This window comes from Prionailurus bengalensis, chromosome B3, assembly GCF_016509475.1.
Source record: "Prionailurus bengalensis isolate Pbe53 chromosome B3, Fcat_Pben_1.1_paternal_pri, whole genome shotgun sequence".
Classification (NCBI taxonomy): domain Eukaryota; kingdom Metazoa; phylum Chordata; class Mammalia; order Carnivora; family Felidae; genus Prionailurus; species Prionailurus bengalensis.
This window is the reverse complement of record NC_057355.1, coordinates 114433296-114457634: the sequence shown is the minus strand read 5'-3', so window position 1 is coordinate 114457634 and position 24339 is coordinate 114433296. Positions and strand designations below refer to the sequence as shown.

At 36.1% G+C, this 24339-nt stretch overlaps 1 protein-coding gene across 3 annotated transcripts in view; it reads right to left on the bottom strand.

The window, feature by feature from the left end:
- The window catches only part of RAD51B (RAD51 paralog B), a 646020-nt gene that overhangs the window by 601706 nt on the left and 19975 nt on the right, over window positions 1-24339 (bottom strand). For all 3 annotated transcript variants that reach the window (XM_043554364.1, XM_043554363.1, XM_043554365.1), the window contains exons 5-7: window positions 14165-14301; window positions 4624-4743; window positions 3387-3570 (exon numbers count right to left, since the gene is read on the bottom strand). In XM_043554364.1, the coding sequence (XP_043410299.1) occupies window positions 3387-3570; window positions 4624-4743; window positions 14165-14301 (441 nt within the window). The remainder of the gene's footprint in view (window positions 1-3386; window positions 3571-4623; window positions 4744-14164; window positions 14302-24339) is intronic.

Below are 24339 nucleotides of genomic sequence, written 5' to 3'. Positions count from 1 at the left end.
CTATTTCTTAGAAGCTTAGATCATTGATTTGTAATCTTCTTTCTAGGATAAATTTCCCTATAGGTACTGATTTAACTGTATTTCACAAATTTGGTATATTGTATTTTCCTTTTGATTTACTTCAAAACATGTTCTAAGTTTTCATGATTTGCTCTTTACACATGGGTTATTTAGAAGTGTTTTACTTAATTACCAAATATTTGGGGACTTTCCAGATATGTTTATATTAGCGATTTCTTTCTTTTTTTTTTTAATGTTTATTTATTTATTTGGGGGAGGTGTGGAGAGAGAGGGAGAGAGAATCCCAAGCAGGCTCTGCACTATCAGTGCAAAGCCCAACTTGGTGCTCAATCTCATGAACTGTGAGATCATGACCTGAGTTGAAACCAAGAGATGGACATTCAACTGATGTAGCAACCCAAGCATCCCTGTATTAGCGATTTCTAATTTAATTCTTCTTGTGGGTCAAAAACATACCTCGTACCATTTCAGTCTTTTAAATCTGTTGAGTTTTATTTTACGGCCCAGAATATAGTTTATCTTGGTGAATATCTCATGTGAACTTGAAAGAAATGCATTTTCTGCAGGCAGTGACCAGAATGTTTTGTAAATGTCAATCAGATCAAGTTGGTTATGTTATTCAGGTCTTCTGTCCTGGATTTAATTGGCTAATATTTTGTCTATTCTATCAGTTACTGAGAAGATTGCAATCTTCATGCATACAGGAATGCTGGCATACAAACATACATACGTATACAAACATATACAACGTGACAATCAAAATTAAATACAGATTATAGTTTTAAGCTTTTCTCCACATATTAAAAGTACTGCATGTTCACCAAAGAGAAATTTTAAAATTCAATAAAGTACTCATCCCACCACCCAGGTTGGTTTTACTCTTTACTCTTATTTAAATGAAATGATATCTAGAGTGTCAAAGTACCAGGCATGGTCCTGGCTCTATTCACCATCTCAGACCCACAGCCAGAGGGCAGGCTGGAATGCTTGGCTTCCCACCCACTCCTTGGAGGACATCAGACATTCATAGTTCTACTAAACTGAAATAAAATCTTTTCTACTTCCAAGATTAAGAATTTTAAGAATTCTTTCTCTTCCTGTAAGATGCCAGTATAACTAAGTATAGCTCCTATCTGATAAGACATTCTGCTAATATTATATCTTAAGACTCTTAGAAGTAACAAACAATATTAAATATAGGATCCAAATAAGGTTAAAAGCAAATATTAAAATTTAAGTGGAGTACCAATATATATAAAATTCAAGTCCAAAGAGAAAAGCAACATCTGCAATTCATACATTCAAAAATATTTACTGAGTGCCTACTGTGTGTTAGGCATTGTTCCTGCTCCTAAGAATAAAGCACTGAACAAAGTAGACAGTTCCTAGGACCATTCTGTGGGGTGGAGGAGACACACACAGTCAACATAAATATATAACATCCTGGATGGTGAAAATTATAATGAAGAAACATAAAGCATAATAAAGGAAATGGGGAGGCAGGGAGTGTGGTTAATACTTACATGGTCAGGAAAGTCCTCATTAATAAGATGACAGGACAGAAGAAATCATACAGATATTTAGAGGAGAAATATTTCAGACTGAGGAATAACAAACACTTCCTGAGGAGGGAGTGTTTGCTGGAATGTTTGAGGAACTATAATGAGGCATACCATCTGCAATTTTGAAAGGGATAATAAATTAGCAACATATTGTTTTAAGCTAGTTAGTTCTGTGTAGAGCCACCTATTCAAAGTACAGTACAAAAACTTAAAAGTTCATGATTTTTCATTTAAATGAGGAAATAAGGCTAGGAAAATCCTGACACTTCCTAAAGGAAATATTTTTCAAAATCCTTCTAAAACCAATACTAACTCATCACAAAAACCAATACCATCCTGTTTTACAGAAGTACATACCCTATTTATATATTTATCTCTATAGAGAAAAACAAAGGCAAAGACAGAGAGACATGGGAATGATAAGTACTTATTCTTTCAGAGGGTGCGATTAAAAACAAAAAAAAGTAGAGCCCTTTTCTCACTCAGGAAAATAAATTTCCTCAGAAAAGAATTGAAAAACATTAACCTACAATTACTATTTAAAAGCAAACAAATACAACTTTTAAAAAGTAAATTTTCATATTTTACATAAGATTAAGTCAAGCAACCAGCATGAATTAATAAAATAAGTACATATACTTAACTTTTCCATTCAATCAAGTAACTTTACAAAATATTTTTAAATTCCCTTGGCCAGGGAAAACATGGATTTGAATTTATCATTTTAACCTACTACAATAAAATTTAAAAGATGAGCGTCATCCAGGATAAATTTTACAGCTCTGGACTTTACCAGGAATTACATCATATAATCCAAAATATGAATTAGAAAGCCATTAAGAAATGTAGACCTTTTTGTATGCCACATGTTCTCCTTTGATTTCTTGCCTGGGTTTATAAATCTCCAAGGCTGCGTGGTAGTTTACAGTCTTAGTACATATTACAAAGATAGATCCAAGCTTTTAATTTTCCAAACACAAATCTAAAAATTATAATATCATAACCAAATTTTATATCAGTTTAAGGAATTTTCTTATTTTCTGTCAAGATGATGTCTGGCTAAAACTGAAAAGCCTGACAATACTAAATGCTGGTGGGGCTGCAGAACAAGCAGAACTCTCCCATGGGCTGCTAATGGGAAAGCCATCGGTACACACTTACATCTGGTGGCTTACCAACCACAAACCCTTGCAAAATGCCCACATCTTCAGATTTCCTCATCACAATTCCCACTGTGGAAAGTGGTGTCAACAGCCATCTCTCAAGGTTTCCTTACTGACACTTTCATTACTGTCACTCCCAACACTCCAAAACGTCATAGTCAACCTCTGGTAATTTGGAACCAACCAAATCCTACAGTGTACAAGACAGCACTGAACACAATAACATAATATCTCAAACTAAAATATTTCTAAAGCTGACAAATATGCCATAAAAGAAACTATAGAAATAAACATAGGCAATTCCATGTAATTCTAATAGTTAATATTTACCTCAGTGTGGCAAAGTAATACAAAACATACACACAGAGTCAACAATGAGGTGTAAGAAAAGGATTGACCTTGGGAACTTTTACCAACAACATTCAAATCTGCCCCAGACTCCAACTGTGAAAAAGATAAAGTAATCTCAACAGATGAACAAATTTAAGAAGATGCTGATATTTACTATAGTAATTAGTACTATTAACATGTCATCTGTTCTATATTTTCTTCTAATTATATTACTTGATATTGTAAGTCAGCAAATTTAACATAAAAGAAAAAAAAGGGAAAGAAAAAAAGAGAGAAAGAAAAAACTTACCGGGATTGAAAATTCCTCAGCCAAATACTTCAAGGTGGCAGCTTCTCTGGCCAAGAACTTATTTCTTTCTCTCATGTTGCCCTGAAGTTGTGCATCAAACTCCTTTCTTACCACGGAAGCAACAGAGTCAATAATTACAAGTTTAACTCTCTTTGAAATAATTTCTTCTTCCAAAGATTCAATTCTGTAAAAGTAGAATTTGTAAAACAGTGGATAAATTTAAAATATAATATAAAATAGGGTATTTCAAAGATTAATCAACTTAAAAACAATGACAACAAATTTTTCCTCCCTCATTTACAGTAATGATTACAAGTATTCAATGATCATAACTTCATAACTTATTTCCAGCTCTTCTATACATATTGCACTCTTTTGAAAATGGACCATAATGTTTTCATCTAGTTTAATTCTCTGGTTCTCCTACGATACTGCTAATTTTAGGGTAAAACTGCTTGTCACAGCAAATCTCCAAAATGGCCCCCATTTATTCCCACCTGGTAATGACAGCCTTGTGCAGACCCCTCCCATATTTACCAGGATTGGTCTGTAAGACCAATAGCATATGACATAATGATGGCACGTCACTTCTGAGAGTAGGTTATAAAAGACTACAGCTGCCATTTTGGGCTCTCTTTCACTTGCCACTCTCTCAAATCACTTTCTCTGGGAGAAGCAAGTTGCCATGTTGTTAACAGTCCTATGGAGAGACCCACCTGGTGAGGAACAGAGGTCTATGGCCAACAGCCAGCAAGGAAGGGAGGCCTTCCAGAAACTATATGAGTAACCTTGGAATTATCCAAGATTCTCCAGCTCCAACTGAGCCCTGAGATAACCATAGCACTGGCCAACAGCTTGACTACAACCTCTGGTGCAACCCTGAGCCAGAAACGCTCAGCTAAGCCACTCCCAGATACCTAACCCTCTGATACTAGGTGAGACAAGACACGTTTGCTCTTCTAAGTTGCTGAATTTGGGGGTAACCTTTCAATGAAACAAAAGTAATCAATATACTACTCAATTAACTAAATCTAAAACATTTCACTCATTTAATGTTTTCTTTATAAAGAAACATTTCATGCAATAGGCTGTAGCAAATAAAGAACACTGAAATAATTTATTTCCCATAACCCTAATACATATGTAGACACTTTTTTCACTCAGAAGCTGAAAGCATAAAAAACAAGAAATATATCTTCAAAGTATTACTAAACTACCAAAATCTAAAGCAGCAAACCTTTGTAGAACTTCATCGCAGCTGAGTTCCCGATAAAGATGAACCTTACTGCTTGTCAAAAGTAATTTTTCTTCAGTGTTAAAATATCTGGGAAAACGAGATTCTGCTATCTCAACCAGTCTGTGGGGGGGAAAAATAGCGCAAGTGAAAATAGTTAATGACATTCAAGGCCACAGTGCCGAACATCTAATGAATTCTACTTAGGAAATTCATAAGCCACAAGTAACACTAGAACAAAAATAGAGCAGGTATAAGCAAAATGCTTTAATATAGAATTTTAAAATGTAAGCCATCCCCAGGGCGCCTGGTTGGCTCAGTCAGTTAAACATCCGGCTTTGGCTCAGGTCATGATCTCACGGTCCATGGGTTCGAGCCCTGCATCGGGCTCTGTGCTGACAGCTCAAAGTCAGGAGCTTGCTTCAGATTCTGTGCATCCCTCTCTCTCTACCCCTCCCCTGCTCACACTCTGTCTCTCTCTCTCTCTCTCAAAAATAAATAAACATTAACAATTTTTTTAATGTAAGCCATCCTTTATGAGCACTAAGAGAGGTTAGCAGTAAGAGCATTGTTTTTTAATAATTGATCACTTGACTAACAGCTATAAGACATGTTTAGTAAATAAGAAAAATGATTTCATCATCATGAATAAAAGAAATATACTTGAACAAATATATAATATTATCATTCTAACAATCAATTATCAGTTAGTCTCCATGTCTCAGAACAGAAAAATATACTTTCTCAATTAAAACTTAATACATACAAAATAAATCGTATCCAATAGCTCCTTGGTAAACAGGAAATTATTTTCTAAACAAATGGATGTTGTCCAATATTTCCTGAATAAACAAAACATGATTTTCTACCTATTGAATTCTGAACTCAAAGCTAGATCTGATGCATGAAGTAGGCCAAGTGCAGGAGAGTGACAAGGCAAAACAGATGTAAATATCATCAGTAATAGTGTGAGACGTGGAGCTCAGTACTAGAAATTTCAAGTGTTTCTGGCTAAAAATATAAAAATAAAAGTGTAAATCTTTGAGTGTAACTGTCTCCTATTTTAAATGATACTTTATCAGTCTGGTATTTAACCACCCAAGGATATCTGAGAGGAAGGACTATAAACACAAAAATCACTCTATACTTTATGCTCCATTTAAAGACACAAAAGTACAAAGAACAAGTGTTTTCACTTCTAGTTAATGAGTCCCAAGAAGAGGCTGAGAACTTTAAAGAGAGAAACAAAATAAGTTCCTCACATATATTATAATCAGAAATGAAAAAAGAAAAATCTAAAACAGAGAAATAAAAGAAAACTGGTCAAAAATATTTTTTAAAAGTGCATTTTATACAATTTGAAAAGAAAAGCATCATTGGGTTGAATCGGAAGAGGAAAAATTACTTTACGAATAGATGTGTGAAGGGCAAGAACAAATGGATCAAATGAGCACTCAGGAGAAGTGCACGAGAGAGACAGGCGGGGTGGAATAAAGGAGGAAACAAGATAAGCAACAAAAGCGAAAAGAAATGAGATGACACTGGAAAAGGCAGGACAGGAAAATTTTAAGGGTTTGGGGAAAATGTGTAAACTTCTTGATTAGGGTAACTATTTGCTGAATTCAGAGCTGGTCAGAGAAGTCAACAAAAGCTCTGACACTTGGAAGCCACTGATTTTTAATAGGATAGCTATGGCAACGTCTGCCAGAAACATGAAAGTTTTCCAAAACTGGATGTCCAGTGGATTAAGTACTGAGTACTTCTCTCAGTCAATGAGAGAACTGAACAGCTGACAGACAAATAATTTTCTGGCTTCAACCCTAGGCTGAATTTCAACTGGCGGCTTGAGTGTTAAAAGGCTCTGGAAGTCATTACTGCTCTCTCCTTCCATTAAGGCCCCTCAGAAGGAAGATGGTCAATGTATGGACACAAACTGACTTTACTCAGTTACCGTGCTAAATAACTGTACCAAATGGTTATTCACATACCAATATGCTATAATTTTCTACGATCAGTTTCTCCAAGTGTTTTTAATTTTAGAAAAGTTCTCTAAAAAATATATAAATCAAAACCTAAATACAAATGTAGTATCTATATGCCTCACACTAATCATAGTGATCTCTTGTGACACTCTTCATCACAAAGATCTTTTCTGATTAGAGTAACAGAAAAGATCCTATCTTTTGCTCCCAGACATTAATTACATAAAGTTTGAAACTAATGCCATCTAGTGGACCTCTATTTTACTGAAAGTATTCCTTTCAAGTATGTACTTAAGATTCATTCATTTGACAGTATTTATTGAGCATCTACTATATGCCAGGCACCATTCTAGATGCTAAGGATGTGACAGTGAACAAAAAAACAAATAAACAAAACACAACTTCCCTCATGGAACCTACAGTCCACTGAGAGAGACAAACAAATTAAATATATATTATACATCAGGTAATAAGTGCTCTAAACAAAATGAACCAGGATGAGGAAACAGATTGTTACCTATGGAAGCAAGTGCTATTTTATGTAAAGTGGCCTGGGAAAGCCTCTTTAATAAGGTGAATTTGAGCAACGGTTTAAGGGAAATGAACCATTGGATATCCAGTGAAGCAGTGCATAGGAAAAGAGAATTATATATAACAAGTGCAAAAACCCATATGTAAGTAGATGCCTAAGGTTACTGAGGAAAAGCAAGGAGGCTAATGTAGTTGAAACACAGGAAACAAGAGGGAGAATAAAAGGAAATAAGGTCAGAGGAAATAAGACAGGGGCCAAGATCACACAAGATCCTTAGGTCTGTGGTATTTTGTTTAGATATTTAGTAAAATAGGAAACCTAGAAGTAGAACTGACATGATCTGACTTCTTTTTGCTTTAAAGAGTCACTCTACCAAATGGAAAAGAGGCTGTACACAGTGAAAGCAAGACAAGCTAATACTGTAGTCCAAATAAGAGATGATGGTGACTTGACCTGGAGAATAGCTCAGCTAATTAGAAGTAAGTGAACTCAAGGTGTAGTTCAAAAAAGGAGCTGGGGACACCTGGGTAGCTCAGTTGGTTGACTGTCTGACTTCAGCTCAGGTCATGATCACACAGTTTGTGGGTTCGAGCCCGGCATCGAGCTCTGTGCTGACAGCTCAGAGCCTGGAGCCTGCTTCAAATTCTGTATCTCCCTCTCTCTCCATCCCTCCCCTGATTGCACTCTGTCTCTCAAAAACGAATAAACATAAAAAAAAAAAAAATAGGAGCTGAAGGGAATTCTTGGCTAATTGGATGAGCATCTGGAGGAATGGAATTACCATTCATTGAAGTGGAGAAGACTGGATTCGTTCCAGGTTTTTGTTATTAGTTCCCCCTGTTACTTCACAGCTCTTGTATAAAAGCAAAGTTAAAAGCTTTACATTAGTGACCACATGCCAACTTGAAACAAAACACATGCCCAATGTAAAAAAAAAAAGTTTTCCAAAGTTCTAGTTGAAATATAACATTATAAATGTGCTGAAATATAAGTTTATGGTTTCTCAAAGCTTCTCATACATGTGTAATATTTTCCTGTTCATTTATTCAGTATGTATTTGTTCAGCACTGTGATACAAATATAAGAATGTGAATCTATTAGTCCCTTACAGATTCCAGAAAATTCCAAAGCTTTATTTTAGTACTAAGTACTTATTTCTAATTTCATTTTCTAACATAGAGCCTCTTCAAGATCTCCCTCCTCACTAATTCACCTAGATTCACAAATGATAAGGCAGCTGAAATTAGACTAAGGAAAACCTACCCAGTCTCATGAAATCATCTCAAAAAATGGGAAGAGGGAACTGATCTCCCCTATTGTTTGCCCCCTAGGTCAAAGATCCTGGATTCATGCCAACAAGCAAAAGAAAATGGTCCTAAGACCACACCGATAATTGCCTTCATACTGAGTTAAAGTCATGGCTGGCCACTACCACTACATGCCTCTCTCCTGATACACTGAAATTCAGAAGGAGTGACACTCTAAATAGTCTAGTAGGAATTGGAGGGCATTGGCTGCGGGGTGCTTGGCGCCTTGAGAGGTGCCATGCAGCTCTTCAGGTCTAAGCTTGGCCACTGCTCCCACACAGTACCAATGCAACACACACCTCTCCTTTGTACAGTTAGTGTTAATAGTTACAGTTTCACATGTTTGTGATTATTTGATTAATGTCTTCCTCCCCTGTTGAACCAAATATTTCTTCCTAGTTTTCAAAGCTTTTCTGATTTCATGACAACTCAGGACTACCCACTTTTACCTCCTAAATTTCCAATCCTGTATTCCATCTCCCCAGGTCCACACCTTCCAGAGTCCTGGGCCCCATCTCTTGTTTCAATCCCTCAGTTTTCCTGATACACAAATCCATTTGTATTTCTAAGACCCAGTTTTATCTTCCTTTATCCATTTTATTTCTCCCAGAATTGTATTTTGAAAACCTCTATTACTATTTACCATCCATATCACCCTCTGTTTTTATTCTTAACTTTTGGTTTCATCTTTTCCTAATTATCTCCAATAGGGATAATACAGTATTCACTCAATTCACATATACTAGAATTCTCATGGTTGCCAAAATTTCTGTACAGTTCACTAGATTAACCTACTTATCTATATTCTCAAAGTATATATAAGCAGAGCATGTCTAAGACTGTATCAGATCTTAAGCATAAGTCCAACAAATAAAAAGACTTTTCTGAATCAGTCAGAAAGGGGGACCCAGAACTCTGCCTGCTTAACATTCTCCTCCCCTCAAGGCAGTCCCCAAATACCTGAGGGTTTAGTACCAGACTCTACTATTATATAATTATTAATCAGTCTGGAGATATAATTTCAGTCTATGGTAAACAAATATGCTTAACACACTATTTTAGATTATCTTCTCAAAGACATGTAAAAATAAGCTAGTGTATTGCTTTAAAAAATAGAACTAATCTTTCCAAAGTGCTTTTAAGTACATTACCTGCAAGGTTTTCTCTTTTTGTTTTTAAATGCATTTTAAACTTAAGTAATTTTTATTCACCCCTCTTTTTTTTCTCCCTCCTTCTTGGTAAAAAGGCTATCTAGCAATTTATTAACCAAAATTATTTTCCACTTTTTATCACTCATCCTAAATTGTCTGTATGTAAATCCCTTTTTTTTTTTTTTTGAAAGAGACAGAGAGAGAGTGTATGTGTGAGCAGGGGAGGGGGTAGACGGAGAGAGTCTTAAGCAGGCTGCACACTCAACACAGAGCCCAACACAGGGCTCAATTTCCACAACCATGAGATATGACCTGAGCCTAAATCAAGAGTCGGAAGCTTAACTGACTGAGCCACCCAGGTGTCCCCAGACAGCTTGCTTATAAGCACAAAATGAAGACACTGCTACATGCAGAGACATACAGAAAGCTAAAACATATTCCTTTTTGGGTCTCTTATTTTCACGCTTTTACTTCTTCTCTAAGTCCAGAAACTATCCCATGATGGCAGACACTATTAATTACCTATCAATATCCATTTCCACTTCTTCCTTGCTATGAGAACCCAATTTTATTCAGGCAGCAATGTTAACCAGACCGGGAAACTCAACACGCTTATTATGTATATCAATCTTTTTCCCCTCATTCCCCATCCTCCCTTGCCTATGGGGGTGGCCCGGTGCAAAATGTGCAGGATGATTCTGGAGGATGAAAAGGAAATCAGCAGAGGGGAAGGGGCAGCTGTTCTGGGAAAAAACACATTTTCCTGATAAAACATATAGCTAGCCCTTTCCCTTCCCACTGCCTGTATGGGATGCCTAAAAACGTAGAAGCCCTAGGTCTCTCTGTCATCACTGCACAACAGAACCAGCGCCTGCAACCACCTACTCACTGTTGGCTGGGTATTCGGTTACTTGCAGCAGAAAGCTTTCCTAACTGATTAACTAACTCTCCCCAATAAATCCAAAGAGGGGTCAAGCAGTCCTATAACAGCACAAATGAAGTGTGACCAGGCAGTACACAGCCAGCTCCATCCTCTGACCTGCCATGACAAACTCCAGAAGGCAGTTTGTTAAAAGAAGCCTGGTACTTTTGATTCCACCTGAACCTATCACCACACCTCAGAAGGCAATCCAGGTGGCAGCCAGGTGACCACACTCTTCAGGCCTTGTGGAGAATAGACTAGAAAAGTAAAAAACATAAATTTCAACCCCTATCCTCAAATGACCTTCATAAAGGCTCCTTTACAATTACAAAACATAAGTCCAATAAAGGGACTAAAATTTTACCTCATTGCCAGCTTGCCTTTGGCTTGTTAGTTGAAGGTTAGTCACTGACATTTTAAAAAATACCTTTCCTTTGGACAACCTGAGTTAACCAATATCTTTCTTTACCAGTGTTAGCATCAAATACATTTCAGTGTTCAGATTTCCAGTGGCCCCATATGTGTGTATGTTTCTGGTTTTTTTGTTTTGTTTTGTTTTTTTACCGTTTATTTGCTTAAGATTCAAATAACTTCATCACATTACAACTGACCAATACATCTTTTATCCTCAGCTTAATTGAGATATAACTGGCATATAATATTGTTTGTGTAAGTTTAAGGTGTACAATATGACAAGAGCAATATATCTTGCAAATCTCTTTTAATCCAAAGAATGCTCCTCTTTTTTTTTTTAATCTTAATTAAAAAACGAGGTTGTTTGTTCTATCATTTCCCACAGTTTGCATTTTGCTGACTACATCCCTCTGGTGTTGATTTAACACGTTCCTCTCTTCTCTGTATACGTTGCAAACTGGTAGCTGGATCTGAAAGTTTGATCACATTCAGGCTTGACTATTCTTCCATCAGGAGGAATAACTAGTTTTCTTTTGTGATGCTAGTAGCCTTTTATGTTTATGAACTGTTTTCACTCACAACACTTCTGACACCAAATGTTTAGGTTTTCCACACCAAACGATTCTTCAATTCCCTGTGGACACCAAGTGGGTGTCTGACACTTAACTACCAGGAGTTAGCTCAGACCTCACAGTTTAAGGGCTCAGACCCACAAGACTGCCCTCCCCCAACTTGAGAGACTAATCGCAAGTCCCAGGCCTCTGGTACTTCTGACCAACTGAGCAACTACAAATCAGGAGTTCTGACACCCCTCCTCCTCAACTTCGATGATTTGCTAGAATGGCACACAGAATTCAAGAAGGTACTTTACTTACTATTTTATTACCAAGTTACCACAAAGAATGAAAGACACAACTCATGAAAAGATTGGGGGGACCACATGGCACACCACCCTCCCAGCACATTGATGTGTTCACCAACCCAGAAGCTCTCCAAACTCTACCATTTAGAGATTTTTGTAGAGATCCCATTACATAGGCAGTGTTGATTAAAGCATTGGCCATAGGCAATTAATCAGTTACCAGCCTCTTTCTCTTCTTCAGAGTTTGGGGGGATGGGTGGGGCTGAAAGCTCCAACACTATAATTACATGATTGGCAACCAGCTCCCATGTGAAACTATACAGATGCCCACCAAGAGTCACTTCATTAGCATAAACTCAGGTTTTCCAAAGGTTTTAGAAGGTCTTTGGCCAAGAACCAGGACAAAGATATGGATTTCTTATTATACCACAATATTCAATGCCTAGAACCATTAAATTGTTGGGGTGTGTAATTTGGTGACATTCTATCATTCCTTCTTCATTTATTACTGGAATACTCCTATAAAAAGACCTGTTTGGGGGTGCCTGGGTGGTTCAGTTGGTTGAGCATCTGACTTGGGCCTAGGTCATGATCCCATGGTTCATGAGTTTGAGTCCCACATTGGGGTCTCTGCTGTCAGCACAGAGCCCTCTTCAGATCCTCCGTCCCCCTCTCTCTCTGCCACTCTCCCATGCACATGTGCTTGCTCTCTCTCTCAAAAACAAACATACATTTTAAAAAAGACCTATTTGCTACTCAGCAATACAGTTCATAAATCAGAAAAAGAACAGATGTTTGATTTCCTTTTTTAAAACTCATTTCAAAATAATGATTTGCTTCTCCAGAATTCTCCAACACTGATCTATTAGTTGCTTTTCATTTCATAATATTATAAACTCATGAATTTAAACATATTTCATGGGTTTTAATCTACTGTCATCATTATTCTTATTGGTGGTCAATTTGTCTCATCTTTAGCCAGCAGGAGCCTCTTCAGGTTGATTCCTGAGTCCTTCTGACACTCCCCTAAGTAGTCTTTGATGGCTCTCTTGTTACCTGATATGAGGTTTCAGACTCAACTTAAAAATTTCCTAAGCCAGTGCTAGTATCAGCCATTTCCCCCAAGGAACCCTCATTCCTTTTAGTAGGCAACGGTGTCTGGATTCCACAATATGAGAGTAATACCTGTCAGTTCATTCATTTATCAAACATTTTGTGAGCAGTTAATATGTGTCAGTCACTAGATTTGGCTTTGAAGATACAAAGATATAACACAAGCTCATAGAACTGACAAATGAGTGGCATATACTTCGAATAGATAACCAAGAGATGTAAAAGACAGCAAATAAGCTCCAGGCAAAATAATCCACTTAGAACTTATCTAGCCAGGGAATACACTTCTCTCTAACTAGTATCCCTAGAAGTAAGAGAGAGATGTGATTCATAATGACATAATTACACATAATGACACAGTTACAGAAAGACTCAAAGAACTATACCTTGACTAAAAGAACAGAACTGAATCAGTCTCCAGACCTATAAGTACTCCTGCTCATGAATGTCAATCAGAGCAGGGTCAGAGGGAGACCAGACTTATTTTCAAGTGTACAGAATTACACAAATAACCAAATGCTCTCATAGAATGTTAAAGGTCCTTGCCAAAGTAAGGAAATCTTTTCTTTCCAAGCATAAATACACTATCAGTGTGTTTTTTATATCTAATACAATACTATTACAAAGATTAAAGTGAAATACTTCTCAATCAAAAAATATTTTGAGGGGTGCCTGGGTGGCTCAGTCAGTTAAGTGTCTGACTCTTGATTTCAGCTCAGGTCATGATCTTGTGGTTCGTGGGTTTGAGTCCCACATCGGGTTCCATGCCAAGGGTGGAATAGCCTGCTTGGGATTTTCTGTCTCCCTCTCTCTCTGCCTCTCCCCTGCTCACTCTCTCTCTCTCTCTCAAAATAAATAAACATTATAAAATGTATTTTTTTTGAAATTTCCAACTTTTCCATTCACTAACTTCCAACTAGAATTACTAACAAAGCAGCTTACCTTTTGTCTTTTTTATGAATTTTCCCTCTTCCCCATTTCCACTTACATCCCTCCCTGTTTCTTAAACTTCTTTCTTCCTGACTTTCTGCAAAACACAGCTTATCCAGGAACTCCCACTTAAACCAATGACAAAGGGATAGAAAAGACAAAAAGAAACTGCTTCCTGGGTTAATTTTAAGAGGAAAATTCATTTAAGACTGTATCTAGCATTTTGAGTTCTCACAGAGAAAAGGTAAATGTTAACCTGTTTGAAAATGTTAGGTGCTATAAATAAATTACAAAATTAAGCATTATAATGGAAAATAATAAAATCTCCCACCTTTCAGCACTAAATGCTGACTCTGTGTCAATGTATACAACACCTCCTTCTAATCCTCCCATGTTGGTGGGTAATGTGGCCAATATGCTCATCATCATACAAAACTGAGTTTTTCCACAACCTGGTGGGCCTGTAATCTAAAAAAAAAAAAAAAAAAAAAAAAAGTTCTTTGAATAAACATCACAAGCTAGTCAAAGCAAAATTCTTTTAAGAACTTGCCATATGCACAGCCCCACTAACCTGGGTTCTCATAAAGAACATTTTAATACATCTATTGTATGTAAGGAATTAACTTCTCCCCTGTGTATCTGGATTGGTACTAGTTATGTACTATCCTTGGGAAAAATGAGAAAACAGTCACTTCAAATCATGTTCTGTGTTCTGTAACTCAGATGAAAAACTTTGGTTGAGAGATGCTGGAGGGTATATTTATACATTCAGAACCAAGAGTTCTATATCTTTTCCTCATTAAGACATTTATGGAAGGAAATTGAAAATATTTAAGAGGCTTTAATATTTGGTTTAGCATTCCTCATGAATTAGCCTTTTAGAACAATTTTGTACTAGTCCCCTAAAAAGCTACTTTGATCTTTATTCTGCAGAGTAAAGAAGTTAGGAGTAGAGTGCTGATGTATACAATTTATTTTCAAATGCTTTAGCATAAAAAAAAAAGGCATGCACACACACACACGTGTGTGTGTGTGTGCATGTGCGTACAAAGGGAGATAAAACAAATGTAACAAAATTCAACAATTGTTGAACCTAGGTGACTCATACTTGGAAGTGTGTGTTTTGAAATTTTACTTTGTGGAAAGTTTTCTGCAATTATAAAATGTGAAATCAGGAGAATAGAGATGGAAAAAAAAAAGAGGAAAATTCATATACATGCATATTCAAGTCAACTAGAAGTAGTTAACAAAAATTAATTTGAAAATGTTAAAAATATCCCCTTTAAACATACACTATTTGTCACATTGGCTATGGCATACAAACTTTAAGAACCAAAACACTATCCCTTTTGTGAAAATAACACTGTTTTTAACACAATCTTTCACAAAGGAAGGGAAAAGAACAGGAGAGGAGGAGAGAAAACAATCTCAGGGAGACAGGAAAAAGTCTAAGCTAAGACTAAGACAGACTACAAATATGAATAAACTGTCCCAGATACATCATGAAGTAGGAAGAAGTAAGAAGGGATGACCCATGAGTCTACACCATTTGTGCCAGTGGTTCTCAAATTTAAGTGAGCATTGGAATTGCCTACCAAGCTTATTAACAGGAATCTCTGGTTCAGTAGGTCTGGGATGTGGCCTGGGAATTTACACTTCTAATAAATTCCCAAGTGTTGCGTATGCTGTTATACACTTTTGAGAACTACTGTTTTAAAATTTAGACTAGGGGATCCTGGGTGGCCCAGTTGGTTGAGCGTCCAACTCTTGATTTCAACTCAGGTCATGATCTTGTGGTTCGTGGGATGGAGCCCTGCGTCAGGCTCCATGTGGATTGTGCGGAGCCTGCTTGGCATTCTCTCTCCCTCTCTCTCTGCCCCTCCCCTGCTCATGTTCTCTGTCTCTCTCAAGAAGAAAATAAACATTTTTTTAAAAATAAAAATAGTTACATATCTTATTTCTTAGTTATACAAATCTTTTCATTCTCATAAAAACTTAACACTTTTAGTGATGCAATTATAATAATGAAAATAACAAATGGAATTACATTATTCTTTAATTATTTTGTAATTCAGTGCTTGAAATGTCAAGTCCTAAGTTCCACTCATTTCAGTACTTCAATGCCATGGCTGTATAGTTGAGAAAGGAACAATTGCAAACATGCAAGGGCTAAAATTTTTAAAATACATTACTTGTTGTACTTGCTATTTTCATTTTTCAGTAACTTCCACCAAATAGCAAAAATTTTTATAGAACTTTGGCTAATAAATTTCCGTCTTTCCTCATGTCAATCAATTGTTCTTACAACAGAATCAAAAGATACTACATTTTGAGATCTTTAACAATTGGTTCAAAAATAAAAACTCTTTATTTGGAAGATTTTTCAACAGTATAGAAAATACTATTACAATTTTTTAAGTGTGCAGATAACAAAGTTTTCATAAGACACACATATCTTTGACAACAAAAATAACATCATAAAAGAAATATTTCTAAGCAATGATTTTAAAAACACTCTGCATTTTAATCTGCCTTCAAAAAGTCAATTACAGTAAAAGCTTGGATTGTGAGTAATTTGTTCTGTGAGTATTCTGCAAGACAAGCAAATATTTATAATAAACTTTAACTTAATAAATGAGCAATGTCTTGCAATACGAGTAGTATATGATGCCGAACATCACGTGATCATAACTGGGCCAATGGTTCTTGAAATTCACTTTGATATTCAGGTGCTTTGGATTAAAAGCATGTTCCCGGAACAAACTATGCTTGCAAACCAAAGTTTTCCTTGTATTTTCTTACTCATTGTTAAAACATTACTTTTACTTTGAAGGGATGTTTTAAGAGTGTACCACTGGTTGGTTGGTTGATTTTTAATCTGCTATGAAGCATATTGCCTAGCCACCTGTCATTTCAAAAAGGTCAGAAAATTTGACATATCTTGTCTTTTTATTTTAAAAAATGCTTCACCCATCCTTAAATTCAGCAACTTTTACACTCCTTGTTGTGAGATCACCAAAGAAGGCATTGTGATTCAAATGATTTTCATGGTCAGTCTCCATCTCATTACAGAGTGCTATAGAGATTCCACACTTCACCAGTCAGGTTTTTGTAAAAATCAACAACACTGATCATTGTTATCAACTTGAAGTTGAAGTTGAATAATCAACCTTTGTGTTGCTACAGATTGCCTAAGGATGATGCAACAGAAAAGTTTAAAGAATCTTACTTAGATACCATTTTTACTATTACTATGACTAGACTAGACTAATCTATCCATCAATCCATCCCTCCATCCATCCACTCATGAATCCATCTCAGATTTTGTTGGGTTTTTTTTTTTATTTTATTTTAAGATTTTAAGTAATCTCTACACCCAACATGGAGCTCAAATTTACAGTCCCAAGATCAAGAGTCACATGTTCCACCAACTGAGCCAGCCAGGCATCCCTCCATCGCAGGTATTTTCCATGCATTTTAAAGCAAGTCAGAGACATCAATATACTTTCCCCTAACAATTCAGCATATATATCATTAACATGAGTTTAATATGTATGATTCTTTTTTTCTTGTAAGGTAAATTTTACATACAGTAAAATGCATACTCTTAAGTTTACCATTTGATGAGTTCCAACAAATGTATACACATATGTAATCTAAACCCCTAAGTCAGAACATTAGCATTACCCCAGGCAATTCTCCCATAAACATTGTTTTATGTTCTAAGAAATCATTTATATTCAAGAAGTCATATAAACATTGTATGTTCAGGAGGTTTATTTGAGGGAATATATCTTCTCTGATCCATCTTTAGTTTAATGGCACACACAAAAAATTTAGTTCTTCCTGTATTTCATTACTGAAACAAAATCTAGCTAGTATGATAATCTGGGTCATGGTAGAAACCTCAGTACTTACATAGAATCTTCCCACATTGAAAAATCTGTTTTAATCCTTAATGCTTCAAACCATCTCTAATGATTTCTATATTACTTCTGACAGTATTTGTTCACAAAAGGATCCATTTAAATTGTTGCCATATTGTTTCCTATGTTTTATTTCATTCATTTTACTATAAGGAAGGACACTGTGTTCCTAATGTTATTAATAACGTATGACATTTGGTCTTTTACTATTAAGAAAACACAAAAGAGGCTTTTAAATATCTATTATTAATTTTAGTGAAGTTTTTCTAGATATTGACTTAAGTATCATATGACTTTATTATTTTTTTTTATTTTAGAGAGAGAGAGAGAGAGGTCGGGTGAGAGGAAGAGAGAGAGAGAGACACAGAGAAAGAGAGAAAATCTTAAGCAGGCTCCACGCTCAAGAGCGGAGCCCCACATAGGGCTCAATCCCAAGACCCTGGAATCATGACCTGAGCCAAAATCAACAGTCAGATACTCAACCAACTGAGCCACACAGGTGCCCCTGTATCACATGACTTTAAATGTCACTGAAAAACTTACGGAAGTTTGTCTTCCTATCCTGTGTGTTTCTTAATTATGATGGCTTCCTACTATCATTACTCAGTATTTCAAGGGACAAAATAACAGTTTTGTAATAATGAAAGTTTCATTATTAATGATAATGGATATAATTCAATATATCAAATTGTCTTCAGAATTTCAATTTTTTTTTTTTTTGGATGTCTTCTCAGATGGAATTAGATTGTCACTAACTTTCACTTTATCAGTTATGGGATGATCATCAGCTCTGATTTGTCTATGCATGTGGTTCACTTTTAGCCCATTATAGTATGGTCTTCAATCTATAGTTTCTTTGCAGGGTTCTTTTTATATCATTTGTCTGTTTTGTGAGATTTGGCTTAGTTAAATCCAAAATCCACCTAACTAGGTATATGTAGAACTACAATTCATCCCAGTATGTTGAAAATAAAGCTACAGCAAAGTGCCCCTGTCAACCTTCTGTATCATTTCCTCATGGACTATACCTGACACATGACAGTGTGACAGACCAAGTAAGGATGCCACTATCAATCTATGTATTAAATACTAATGAAAGTTTATTTCATTCTTTAGGCTGAAATACCAATAAAAAGTCAAAAGTTTTTTCCCACAACCTAATGAACCATCTTACATATTCTGCTTTGGAAACTGCTAGTTTTAAAGAGCCCCAAACACTCTTCTTGGACCTTTTAGCATTATCAAAGACAGCATGGATCAAGTTAATCATCAGATAACAGAGGAAAGGTAACTTGTCAGCAAAAGTTGAATGTGGATCTAGACAATGAAAAATGGTTACTCTTCAGAGTGCTAACTAATGAAAGAATACGGCACTGCCTTTCTACACATACATCTACATGCCAGGTTTTAGATTATGTTCTAAGACTTAATGAGCTTAAACCCATTAAATGCTTTGTGATTTTTAGTGGAAAGGTAAAAAAGTCACCATTTAAATTAAAATGATATATATGAAAACATTCAGTTAACATATCAAGTCCCATGAAAATGTAAGGTATTCTCTTATTATTCCATTTTTAAAGAAAACATGTAAAAAAATCTGAAAAGTTAAACAAATATAACTGGCATTTTTTTCTACTTCATTATTTTCAGTTACTATTCAGTATAGTCTTGGGAAAGGTAAAATGTTATGGGAATAACATAAGATTTCTGGGTTTGTTTGTTTTGTTTTGTTTTTACTTCGCATTCAAAGTTGGATAACTACATTTACTTTAAGCTATAACTTCATTAGAATATTCTAATTCTTTAGCAATCTCAAATCGTCTTCATATATTTTTTATTCTTTTCCTAGACTCAAAAAAATTTATGTTGTATGCAATTCTGATGGGTTGACTGGAGTTAAATTTCATTATTTTTTCAGGTTTACTTAGTGGGTTAAAACATTTCAACATTAATAATTTTTAGCTTCAGATAGTTTAGTTCTGAATTCTACCAGCCAAACCACAAAATTTCAAGTTGTATTCAGTTCCCAGGTTCAGCTCCAATGGTGGTTAGAAAGAGAGAACATGCCAAACCAGAATAGTCTCAGTTATTTGCTTCTTGGAAACTCAAAGTGAATACCACATTTACACACAGAAGACACCAGTAAAGTACAATCAGCTTCATATCAAGTCTGAGTTGCAACTCTGCCTGAGAAATGTAAAAGAATTGAAAGAAGATGAAGTGGTAAAGATCACCCAAATATGAACAAGGAAGCAAATATTAATAATCAGTTTAAAGGAGAAAGAGAATTAGTCACAAGAAAAAAAGTCTAATTGTACTAAAGTAGAAATGAAGCCTACGTATCTTACTCTTAAGTTAGACTGAACGGTTGAGATGAATGTGAAACCTGGACCTGTTAGGACCTAAAACCAAGTTAACTCTCCTGACACTGAAGATGGGGGCAACAGGATGGGGGATCTGCCAAGCCAATACTTCACTAGAGAAAATTTAAGGACTGCCTGGTTCTGATCTGAGAAAGAGCTTATGGAAAATTCATATCATTTTTTTAATGACACCCTTCACCCATCATTTGTCTCCATTTGCTCTATAATTATGTAGAAATATAATTAGGTCTTCAGACCTACCGAATTCATTTAAAAAAATAAATAATTCTCCAAATCCTAAAACAAACAAACAAACAAACAAAAGCAAACAATCTCAGAAAGGTCAGGTAACACTTTACCTTGTGAAAAAAAACTTGATCTTAAATTACTTTACATCAACATATGGAAGATTTTATCCCTTGGATTCTCTCCACCACTCCCTCTTATTTTATATTAACAACTGCTGTTTTTCAAGTACGTGGGAAGGGAGGGAAAAAGAGAAAGGAGGGGGCCAGAGCAGAAAAACACAGGAGGACATGAAAATGACAAGTACCCTAAGTTTTACAGTTAAAAAAAAAAACATCAAATAGTATCAAGGGACATAATCATTCATTTAACAACCATATAACCTGTGCCATATAAAAGACTCCATGAAACCTTTATGGAGACCAAAGTTTATTTCTAAATCAGGAAATGAGTAAAGAATTAGGAACAATGATCCAATCAACCACATCTGCTGAACTCCTGTATTAGGACACGGGCCTGGTTATCTTGCCTTTTAAAACACTGGGCAGGATAAACAAATCATGTCTATGGATTATATTCAAGGAACACCAATTAGAAATTTCTCCCTGGTAATCCTGCTGCTGTTGTTACACATGGAGCAGACGTTAACCTGACAATATTTTGAAGGAGATGAGACCCATGTTGGCCAACCTACAGACCCATGAGCAAGAAAAATAAATGTCTGCTACTGTTGCAAGCCAAAATTGACTAATCAAGTATTTATGTCTTGTACTTCACTGTTTATGCATCTCTATTACATGCCCAGCCCTTGTAGGCATTTAAGTTTACAACCCTGCCTTATTAGCTCCTGTGATCTTGTAGGCCACAGCTAACCTTGCCAATAAGAAAGAAAAATAACTGTATATTTAACTGTTCTGAGGAAAACTCGGGATGTCACAATAGGACTCTGGCATCCTGCTCCTACCTTTCTGGGATAGAATAGTCACTTTCAAACAAAACTGCCCCACTCAAGGAGGACACTTGGTCTCCTTAAATCATGAACAAAGCATAGAAATGAGTCAGGAAATACCAATAATGTAAAAATGTGTTACATCCTTTCTTAGTATTTAGAGCAAGGATCTGGGGATAATCATCCCTCTTAAATGTTGTAAAGATTTGGCAGTGCTTCACAGGTTTACTCTTCCAAGGGTACTCTTGAACGAAGACACACAGATGTTACAGCTCTTTTTGTTGACATGAGTTTGGACCAGTTCTCAGGATTACAATATGAAAACACTTTTTTTGGTGATCCCTTTAAATACAACCTTAATTTTACTGAATCACATTAGCATCTTTATTATGCATTCTCAGCAGGGGTCATCTTGACCCCAAGGGTGAAACCTAGCTTTGATGGGACAGGGGGGAGATTTTATGCTTTTAATGTATAAAACACAGACATACACAGTATGTATAAACAGGTAGACAGTATATCTGTGGCATTAAAATCTCATGGGGAAGGAAGACTTCATTAGAAAAAGGCAGTGTCTAAAAAGCTCCTTAGGGGAGAAAATGAAAACAAGATTGAGAAACACTGATTTAATCTACATTATCCCCTATGAGAAAGCTCCATGTGGTTTGACCTCCACATAATGTAAACTTTTAATCTTAAATTTCAAACATATCTTTACTACCAACAGTCAGTAATAACAGATGTAGAATTGTCTGCTTATAAACTCCACAAGTAAGGAGTTTGATGTTCTCAGGGAATGGGACAAAGCCCTGTAGTTCAGTTCCATCCATGATTCAGCAGTGTTGGTTTCTCTTTGATTCCTCTTCTGTGGCTTCTGCTTTTGGCATAAGTAGTGCTTCTCTAGTACCACTTTTGATCTTGGTGCTATAACTGCATATACGCAGATTCAGTGACGTTCACAGAAATCAAAATTGGGGATAAAGAAATCAGGGAATTCTGAAGTTAGAGTCAGGAAAGAGCAGCTATAAAAATGCCAGCAGAACGTTTCCAGACTTATTCGTACTCTCTCAATCATCTCCAGGCCTCATCTAAGTTTATTCTACCAGTTACCTTACCTCTGTCTCACCTCCACCAGATCTACCTTCTACCTAATGTCCACAACTCTAGGTTTGACCTTTTCACCAAAAACAAAGATTGTGCAATGCAATTAGACACCTCCGTAGATACCACATTAGTGCTCTATTGCTATGTAACAAATTACCACAAACTTCACAGCCTAAAAACAACAGTGGTTTCTTATCTCACACTTCTGTAGATTAGCAGTCAGTCCAGATGGGCCTGACTGGGCTCTCTGCTCAGTCTCACAGAGCCAAAATCAAGGTGTCAGCTGAGCAAAATCCACTACACTGCAGCCTGCTTCCTTGCGGGCTGTCATCTGAGGGCTACTCACCGCTTCTAGAGGCCACCAACATCCCTTCTCACATGGCCCCTTCTACTTTCATGTTTTGAATATTTCTGGTTTCTCCTTCTTCTTTAGTCAGAGAAAGCTCAGTTTTCAAGGGCCCATGGAAGTAGATCATGATAATCTCCCTCTCTTAAAGTCAACTGTGTCATATAACATACCATAATAATGGGAAAAATAGCTCATCATATTCACAGGTTCCAGGGATTATGACAGAGCATCTTTGGAAGGCCATTTTAGAAATTCTGCCTATCACAAAGTCTATGAGAACGGAGTGGTAATAATTTTAAGTTTTTTAAAACTTACACATACACACACACACAAATACATACACATATAAACACATAAATAGTGATAGCCAGGCCCTAAGAAAGATTCAGAGATCTCACTCTGGTATTCACGCCCTTCTAGTCCCCTTCCACACTACAACAGCCATATCTATGTAAGAGAATACAGGAGAAGTAATGCTATGTAACTTCCAAAGCTAGGTCATAAAGACATTGCCATTTCTACTTTGTTCTCTAAGATCACTTACTCTAGGGAAAGTCAGCTGCCATGTCACGAAGAGAGTCAAGCAGTCCTGTGGAGAGGTCCAGGTGGCCAGTAACTGAGCCTTCCTGCCAACAGACAGGACCAACTTACTAGCCACACAAGTGAGCCATCTTGGAAGCATCTCCTCCAACTCCAGTCAGGCGTTCTGATGACTGCAGCCTTGTCAATACCTTGACCATAATCTCATGAGACCATAACCAGAAAACTAGCTAATATGCTCCTGAAATCCTGACTCACAGAAACTGAGAGATAATAAATATTTCCTGTTGTTTCTAGACACTATACTTTGGAATGATTTCTTAAACAGCGATATATAACAAATTTTTAAGTATACAATACAGATATACAGATATTAGAGATATATAACTTTAAAAATACAGAAGAAAAAAAACTCCTAAAATGAAAGAATCACTTATGTTCATTAACAAAAGATCAATTAAGTAGAAATATCATATTCTTTAAATTACTATTTTGATAATTTTTTAATGGGATACAAATGAAAATAAATACTGCACCTTAGAATAGCAATAACATTAAAAATTCCTAAAGTTTGGCTTATTCCAAGATTCAAGGAGAGGGTATAAAAGAAATAGGAAGGGTTCCTAGGCAGCTCAGTCAATTAAGTGTCTGACTCTTGATTTTGGCTCAGGTCATGATCTCAGTCATAAGATCAAGCAGCACGGGGCTTGCTTGAGATTCTCTCTCTCTCCCTCTGGCCTCCCCCACTCACGCTCACTCTCTCAAAAAAAAACAAAAACAAAAACAAAAAGGGTGTCAAAAAAAAAAAGAGATACCAGGAACTAAAGCATTATAGTACAAAAGCACTGTATGAGAGTTAAACAAATAAATAACTGAAAATAAATTCATTCTCTCAACTAATATTTATTAAGAACCTTCTACATATACTAATATTGTGAATGTAACAATAAAAATAAAAAGACATAATCCCTGCCCACTTGGAATGTATTCTCCAATGAGGAAGACATGTACTAACTAATCATACACATA